The 8,925-nt window shown below is 39.1% G+C and overlaps 2 protein-coding genes across 2 annotated transcripts; both read left to right on the forward strand.

Annotated features, from left to right (window-relative positions):
* The first annotated feature begins 84 nt into the window (after positions 1-84).
* LOC117251790 (trace amine-associated receptor 13c-like) lies at positions 85-1,313 on the forward strand. Its single transcript, XM_033618327.2, has 2 exons — positions 85-321; positions 497-1,313. The coding sequence occupies exons 1-2, from the start codon at positions 146-148 to the stop codon at positions 1,311-1,313; spliced, it is 993 nt and encodes a 330-aa protein (XP_033474218.2). The 5' UTR covers positions 85-145.
* Positions 1,314-5,278: 3,965 nt separating this feature from the next.
* LOC117251792 (trace amine-associated receptor 13c-like) lies at positions 5,279-6,473 on the forward strand. The gene is made up of 2 exons (XM_078174231.1): positions 5,279-5,451; positions 5,657-6,473. The coding sequence occupies exons 1-2, from the start codon at positions 5,279-5,281 to the stop codon at positions 6,471-6,473; spliced, it is 990 nt and encodes a 329-aa protein (XP_078030357.1).
* Positions 6,474-8,925: the final 2,452 nt, after the last annotated feature.

Here is an 8,925-nt window from a genome sequence, read left to right on the forward strand (position 1 = left end):
TGGCCAGCCTCAACTGGCCACACCTGTTGTAGGACAGAAGGGCCAATAGGATGAGGTGGAGAAAACTTACAAATCAGCTGCATGATAGAGGGGTTTGGTCACAACGCTGCCCGAGCTCAGCAGCCTATGCTCTCCTTTATCTCTGATGATGGAGATTCTGGAAGAAAGTGAACTCTGCTTTCCACAACTTCTCAACTCCTCTTGCAGGAAGCCAAAGCGTTCACTCACTGAGGCTGTGCTTCTTTTCAGTCTTCTGTCCTTCATCTCTCTGCTCACTGTGATTCTCAACCTGCTGGTCATCATTTCCATCTCACACTTCAAGTAGTAACATATCTAATCAATTTACGAAACTGATAGATAGATAGAACTTTGTGTTGACCTATGATTTAAAACACTGCTTTGATATTTTATTTGTGGATTACATCTGCTAAATATTAGAATGGAGTTGCAATTGATAGTACAAACAATTATACATGATGCACCTCTTTTAATCCAGGCAGCTCCACACCACCACCAACTTCCTCCTCCTCTCTCTGGCTGTCTCAGATTGCATCGTGGGCCTCTTCATGTTCTTTGAGATTTTCCTCACAGATGGCTGCTGGTTATTCGGTGACATCATGTGTGTCCTGCATGTGTATCTGTCATACATTACTACCTCTGCCTCAGTAGGAACCATGGTGCTCATATCAGTCGACCGCTATTTTGCCATTTGCTATCCTCTGCATTACTCCACCAAAGTCACTGTGAAAGCAGTTTCAATTTCTGTTAGCCTCTGTTGGGTCTGTTCTCTTCTGTACAACAGTCTGATAATGATGGATAACTTAAAACAACCAGGCAGGTATAATTCCTGCTCAGGAGAGTGTGTGGTTGTCATTAACTACATTGCAGGAATTGTTGACCTTATTTTGACCTTTATTGGTCCTGTCACTGTCATCGTAGTTTTGTATATGAGAGTATTTGTGGTGGCTGTGTCTCAGGCTCGTGCTATGCGGTCCCATATTGCAGCAGTCACACAACAAAAGTTAGGGAAAGTAACTGCTAAGAAATCTGAGATGAAAGCAGCCAGGACTCTTGGTGTGGTTGTAGTTGTGTTTCTGATATGCCTTTGCCCATTTTACTGTATCTCTCTTGCAAGCCAGGACAGCTTGTTTGGCGTGACCTCTTTGCCCTTAGAGACCTGGCTGATCTTTTTTAACTCTTGTCTAAATCCAGTGATCTATGCTTTTTGCTACCCCTGGTTTCTCAGATCCATTAAGCTCATTGTAACATTTAAGATATTTCTGCCTGACTCCTGTGATGCCAGCGTACTGTAGAAAGAGACTGTGTAGTCAGGATACCTTTTTTTGACAAGAAGGAATGAAGTATTTATTGGTGTCACTGAATTTACAAATTTAAAGTCAGGACACATGTAAAAAAAATGCTGCATTTATTTTATAAAGTGTATATCAAAGACATCTACAGAAAGTGTAATTATGTTTCTTTCTTCTCTTTATCCTCTTTATTTTGGTGTCAGATACACTAACTTCAACATAATGCGCTAACTTCTCCTTGTCTGATAGACTGTGGCCTAATGATTGGAACAAAGTCAGTGCCTCTGTTTGATGTGACTGCCAAATGTTGAGACAGTCAGAGAACTCAGTCAGCATCAAGTATTTAAGAAATATCCTCCACATTTTATTTAAAGTAAAGCTAACCATTATATTTTGCTCTAATCTCTTCATCACCATCATTTACAAAAGGTAAGCCTCATCTATAATCAGGTTTCAACCAACAGCCACAACTTAAGTTGAAATAAACCTCAGTAGGTAACACTTTTCTTGAAGCCCCCTTCTTTTACATTTTAAAGCTGAATACAAGTATATAGTACATTATATAAAACCCACTCTATAGAGTAACTGTAGACAACCATGAAAACATTTTAAGTGTCCATTAATGTATTAATATGATGTATTTATCAACAACCATAACTTATATTGTGAAGACAGATTTTTTTTATCATGACATCAGTGCTTTACTCTAACCATTCATTATCTGCTGACACACCAGCATCCACTTATGAGGACCCATTAATGATAATAGTTGCTGAAAAATACATTAATAAACACTTCAGATTGATCTGAGTCATTAAGTACTGAATAAATATCTGCAGAAACTGAGGCCTGTTCTGATACTTCTGTTTATTTTATTTTATTTAGACGTTTATTGATCAGGGACAAATGCATTAAACATTATTTCATATAAAATACAAAACAGATGTCACGCATACAAGTTTCTAGCTGAAGCTAATTCGCAACCCCTGTCCCTGGTTAGGCTTTTGCTATTAAAACAAAGTTTGTGTGCAAAGTTACAAACAGTACAAAAACATTAATACACAAAACATATAGACAAAGACAAAAACAGGACATAAACAATAAGCAAAAACACAAAACAGTAAAGGGCAGTACACTAAATGAGTACAGTAATATAGATAACTAGATAGATAACGCAGCTGCACTGTGCACACTTCAAGTAAAGCTTTTAAAATCAGTGCAATGTAAATGACTGACAATTGAATAGCTCTCCAATGCATTACGAGGAAAAAAAACATGCATCCAAGCTGTTAATATTTTTCTTTTTATTAATTAATTAATTTTTTTTTTTTACAAAATAATAAACTCTCTTTAATTGTTTTGACCTTGATGCTGGAGCAAGAATAAGTGGTTTCATTTTGAATGAGATGGTGACGCTGCATCATCACCTTTTGTAGAAAGAGGATGTTCCTACTCTTGATGCAGTGGTCATGACTGCTAGCCTATAGGGCTGGCGTAATGGTATTAAGACATCTCAGAACCGTCAGAGGAGTCAATCAATCAATTTTATTTATAAAGCCCAATATCACAAATCACAATTTGCCTCACAGGGCTTTACAGCATATGACATCCCTCTGTCCTTATGACCCTCACAGCTGATCAGGAAAAACTCCCCAAAAAACCCTTTAACGGGGGAAAAATGGTAGAAACCTCAGGAAGAGCAACTGAGGAGGGATCCCTCTTCCAGGACGGACAGACGTGCAATAGATGTCGTACAGAACAGATCAACATAATAAATTAACAGTAATCCGTATGACACAATGAGACAGAGAGAGAGAGACAGAGAGAGAGACAGAGAGAGAGAGACAGAGAGAGAGAGAGAGAGAGAGAGAGAGAGAGAGATGCAGGTAATGACAGTAGCTTACAACAACATTAATGAAAGTAATAATATTATAGTTATAGTTCTGGCTACTGTGGTACAATATGTTGAAAGTATATATTAATATCTGGCAGTATACATGTGTGACAATAGTCATATGTGTATAATAACAGTAGAAGTATGACTAATGACTAATGATGGCAGCAGCAGCAGGAGGCATCTGGCAGGACCACGGCAGCAGCACAACCACACACGTCACGCTGTCCAGGCACCGCTGTGATATGAGTTAATCTGAGAGACAGTGGAGCACAAAGGCTCCGGAGAAGAAGCTGAGTTAGTGACATCCAGAATGGCCGAGTTAGTGACATGCAGAATGGCCGAGTTAGTGACATGCAGTAATAGAATACGAGAGAGAAGGAGAGAAGGTGCCCGGTGTATTATAGGGGGGTCCTCCGGCAGACTAGGCCTAAGTCAGCCTAACTAGGGGCTGGTACAGGGCAAGCCTGAGCCAGCCCTAACTATAAGCTTTATCAAAGAGGAAAGCCTCAAGTCTAGTCTTAAATGTGGAGACGGTGTCTGCCTCCCGGACCATAACAGGAAGATGATTCCACAGGAGAGGAGCCTGATAGCTGAAGGCTCTGGCTCCTGATCTACTTTTGGAGACTTTAGGGACCACGAGTAACCCTGCGTTCTCAGAGCGCAGTGTTCTGGTGGGATAATATGGCACTATGAGCTCTCTAAGATATGACGGAGCTTGACCATTTAGAGCTTTATAAGTTAACAGTAGGATTTTAAATTCAATTCTGGATTTTACAGGGAGCCAGTGCAGAGAAGCTAAAACAGGAGAAATATGATCTCGTTTCTTAGTTCCTGTTAGTACACGTGCTGCTGCATTCTGAATTAGCTGGAGAGTTTTTAAGGACTTACTAGAGCTACCTGATAGTAGAGAGTTACAGTAATCCAGCCTTGAGGTAACAAAAGCGTGGACCAATTTTTCTGCAGGAGTGTACGCCATAGTGAAATACCTCACTCATGTTATCAGAGAACTGGGGTTACCTTTGTAACCTAAAGGTTGTGGGTTTTTTCTAGTAAGATCTCTTAGAAGTGGGCTTGTCCTTATTTTCATTTTTTTCCGACAGCATTATTGTAAATTCTCATGTGAGACTTTAGGATGTCAAAATGGACATCTAATTTACTCTTCCTCCGCTGTCTCTCAGCACTGCAACAGTTTTATTGTAGCTGGCAAACAGCAGCAGTTTTCCAAGGTAAGCTGAGGGTTGCTTGTCCTTTTTCAGTTCTTGGAGGGGCAAGGGGGTCAAAAAAATACTGCAATTTTAGTAACCAAGCAAGCGTTGGATGGAGGAAAAATATGTATGTATTGATTGATTGATTCATTCATTCATTCACTATTCATAACCGCTTCTTCCGTTAAGGGTCACAGGGTGGCTGGAGTGTATCCCAGCTGTCATTGGGTGAGAGACGGGTTACACCATGAACAGGTCACAAGGCTATTACGGGGCTGACACATAGAGAAAGACAACCATCCACACTCACATTCACACCAATTAACCTGCATGTCTTTGGACTGTGGGAGGAAGCTGGAGCACCTGGAGAAAACCCACCAAAAAATGTATTATATCAAAAGGTGTCATCCAAGCATCGACATCAGGCATTGCATTTACACCAACAGGCTCATTACGCTGTCTTGATGCAGACATAGTGACATTAAAACAGGATTAATCAGAAAGAGGAACACTGATGATATTAGAGATATCTATTATATTTCAGTACCCTTTGTAATGACCAAATCTAATGTGTCCCATCCATATTTATTGATATTACAGCTCAGAAGGTTCAAAAGGTTGAAAACAAAGAATGGAAGTCCTGCTGAGTCAAAAGTAGCTACACTGAAACTTGGGAGTTCATGTGTGTTTGTGTGTGCTGTTGTGAAGTGACGTAATTCTCTCAGCTCAGTTTGTGACTGGCTGGCCACACCTGCAGTACAGCAAAAGGGCTGATGGGACGGAGTGGAGAAAAGTGATAAATCACCTGTGAGAGGTTTGGTCAAAAAGCAGAGCCCAGCAGCCTCTCATCTGATCCTTTATCTCTGATGATGGAGACCCTGGAAGAAAGTGAACTCTGCTTTCCACAACTCAACTCCTCCTGCAGGAAGCCAAAGCGTTCACTCACTGAGGCTGTGCTTCTTTTCAGTCTTCTGTCCTTTATCGCTCTGTTCACTGTGACTCTCAACCTGCTGGTCATCATCTCCATCTCACACTTCAAGTAGTAAATTATCAATTCTATTTATTATGGTGATAGATGTACAGAAATGTATGGTTACTGGAAAATGTCAGATCTTGTTATGTGTTGATAAATAACTTAAACACTGCTTTTATATTTTACCCATGGATTACATCTGCTAAATATTATAATGGACTTTCATTTGTTATTACAAACAATAATACATGATGCTCCTTTTTCAATCCAGGCAGCTCCACACCCCCACCAACTTCCTCCTCCTCTCTCTGGCTGTCTCAGATTTCATCGTGGGCCTTCTCATGTTCTTTCAAATCATGCGCATAGACGGCTGCTGGTTCCTCGGTGACCTCATGTGTGTTATAAATATTGTTTTAAGTTTCATTATTACTTCTTCCTCAGTAGGAACCATGGTGCTCATATCAGTCGACCGCTACGTAGCCATTTGTGATCCTCTGCTTTACTCCACCAAAGTCACTGTGAGAAGAGTCAGAATCTGTGTTTGCCTTTGTTGGGGCTGTTCTGTTCTATACGACAGTCTCATATTGAAAGATAACTTGAAACAACCAGGCAGGTATCATTCCTGCTCTGGAGAGTGTGTGATTGCCCTTAACTACATCGCAGGAGTTGTTGACCTTATTTTGACCTTTATTGGTCCTGTCACTGTCATCATAACTCTGTATGTAAGAGTATTTGTGGTGGCTGTGTCTCAGGCTCGTGCTATGCGGTCCCATATTGCAGCAGTCACGCGTCAGGGTTCAGTGAAAGGAACTGCTAATAAGTCTGAACTGAAAGCAGCCAGGACTCTTGGTGTGGTTGTAGTTGTGTTTTTGTCATGCCTTGGCCCATATTTCTCTTCTTCTTTTGTAGACCAAGATAGCTTGTTTGGCATTGCTACTGTTGCCTTAGGGGCCTGGTTGTTCTATTTTAACTCTTGTCTAAATCCAGTGATCTATGCTTTTTGCTACCCCTGGTTTCTCAGATCCATTAAGCTCATTATAACATTTAAGATATTTCTGCCTGACTCCTGTGATGCCAGCGTACTGTAGAAAGAGACTGTGTAGTCAGGATACCTTTTTTGACAAGAAGGAATGAAGTATTTATTGGTGTCACTGAATTTACAAATTTAAAGTCAGGACACATGTAAAAAAAAAATGCTGCATTTATTTTATAAAGTGTATATCAATGACATCTACAGAAAGTGTAATTATGTTTCTTTCTTCTCTTTATGCTCTTTATTTTGGTGTCAGATACACTAACTTCAACATAATGCGCTAACTTCTCCTTGTCTGATAGACTGTGGCCTAATGATTGGAACAAAGTCAGTGCCTCTGTTTGATGTGACTGCCAAATGTTGAGACAGTCAGAGAACTCAGTCAGCATCAAGTATTGAAGAAATATCCTCCACATTTTATTTGAAGTAAAGCTAACCATTATATTTTGCTCTAATCTCTTCATCACCATCATTTACAAAAGGTAAGCCTCATCTATAATCAGGTTTCAACCAACAGCCACAACTTAAGTTGAAATAAACCTCAGTAGGTAACACTTTTCTTGAAGCCCCCTTCTTTTACATTTTAAAGCTGAATACAAGTATATAGTACATTATATAAAACCCACTCTATAGAGTAACTGTAGACAACCATGAAAACATTTTAAGTGTCCATTAATGTATTAATATGATGTATTTATCAACAACCATAACTTATATTGTGAAGACAGATTTTTTTTATCATGACATCAGTGCCTTACTCTAACCATTCATTATTTGCTGACACACCAGCATCCACTTATGAGGACCCATTAATGATAATAGTTGCTGAAAAATACATTAATAAACACTTCAGATTGATCTGAGTCATTAAGTACTGAATAAATATCTGCAGAAACTGAGGCCTGTTCTGATACTTCTGTTTATTTTATTTTATTTAGACGTTTATTGATCAGGGACAAATGCATTAAACATTATTTCATATAAAATACAAAACAGATGTCACGCATACAAGTTTCTAGCTGAAGCTAATTCGCAACCCCTGTCCCTGGTTAGGCTTTTGCTATTAAAACAAAGTTTGTGTGCAAAGTTACAAACAGTACAAAAACATTAATACACAAAACATATAGACAAAGACAAAAACAGGACATAAACAATAAGCAAAAACACAAAACAGTAAAGGGCAGTACACTAAATGAGTACAGTAATATAGATAACTAGATAGATAACGCAGCTGCACTGTGCACACTTCAAGTAAAGCTTTTAAAATCAGTGCAATGTAAATGACTGACAATTGAATAGCTCTCCAATGCATTACGAGGAAAAAAAACATGCATCCAAGCTGTTAATATTTTTCTTTTTATTAATTAATTAATTTTTTTTTTTTACAAAATAATAAACTCTCTTTAATTGTTTTGACCTTGATGCTGGAGCAAGAATAAGTGGTTTCATTTTGAATGAGATGGTGACGCTGCATCATCACCTTTTGTAGAAAGAGGATGTTCCTACTCTTGATGCAGTGGTCATGACTGCTAGCCTATAGGGCTGGCGTAATGGTATTAAGACATCTCAGAACCGTCAGAGGAGTCAATCAATCAATTTTATTTATAAAGCCCAATATCACAAATCACAATTTGCCTCACAGGGCTTTACAGCATACGACATCCCTCTGTCCTTATGACCCTCACAGCTGATCAGGAAAAACTCCCCAAAAAACCCTTTAACAGGGAAAAAATGGTAGAAACCTCAGGAAGAGCAACTGAGGAGGGATCCCTCTTCCAGGACGGACAGACGTGCAATAGATGTCATACAGAACAGATCAACATAATAAATTAACAGTAATCAGAGTTAACAAAGCAAAGAAAGTTTGCTCCTTGGTATAACTCTCAAACCCGTAGGTTAAAACAAATATCGCGAAAATTTGAAAGGAATTGGCGATTAACCAAACTGGAAGAATCTCGTTTAATCTGGACAGACAGTCTCAAAACTTATAAGAGGGGCCTCCGCAATGCCAGAGCAAACTATTACTCAGCATTAATAGAAGAAAACAAGAACAACCCCAGGTTTCTTTTCAGCACTGTAGCCAGGCTGACTGAGAGTCAAAGCTCTATTGAGCCTTGTATTCCTTTAGCCCTTAGAAGTAATGATTTTATGAGCTTTTTTAATGACAAAATTCTAACTATTAGAGGCAAAATTCATGACCTCCTGTCCTCAGATAGTACCTATCTAACCTCAAACACAGCTGTAGAATCTAATATATATTTAGATTGCTTCTCCCCAATTTCTCTTCAAGAATTGACCGCAGTGATTTCTTCATCTAAATCATCAACGTGTCTCTTAGACCCCATCCCAACTAGGCTACTTAAGGAGGTCTTTCCTTTAGTTAACACTCATATATTAGATATGATCAATATATCCCTATTAACAGGCTATGTACCACAGTCTTTTAAGGTAGCTGTAATTAAACCTCTCCTAAAAAAGCCCACCCTGGATCCAGAGGTGTTAGCCAA

Source organism: Epinephelus lanceolatus, chromosome 14, assembly GCF_041903045.1.
Source record: "Epinephelus lanceolatus isolate andai-2023 chromosome 14, ASM4190304v1, whole genome shotgun sequence".
NCBI lineage: Eukaryota > Metazoa > Chordata > Actinopteri > Perciformes > Serranidae > Epinephelus > Epinephelus lanceolatus.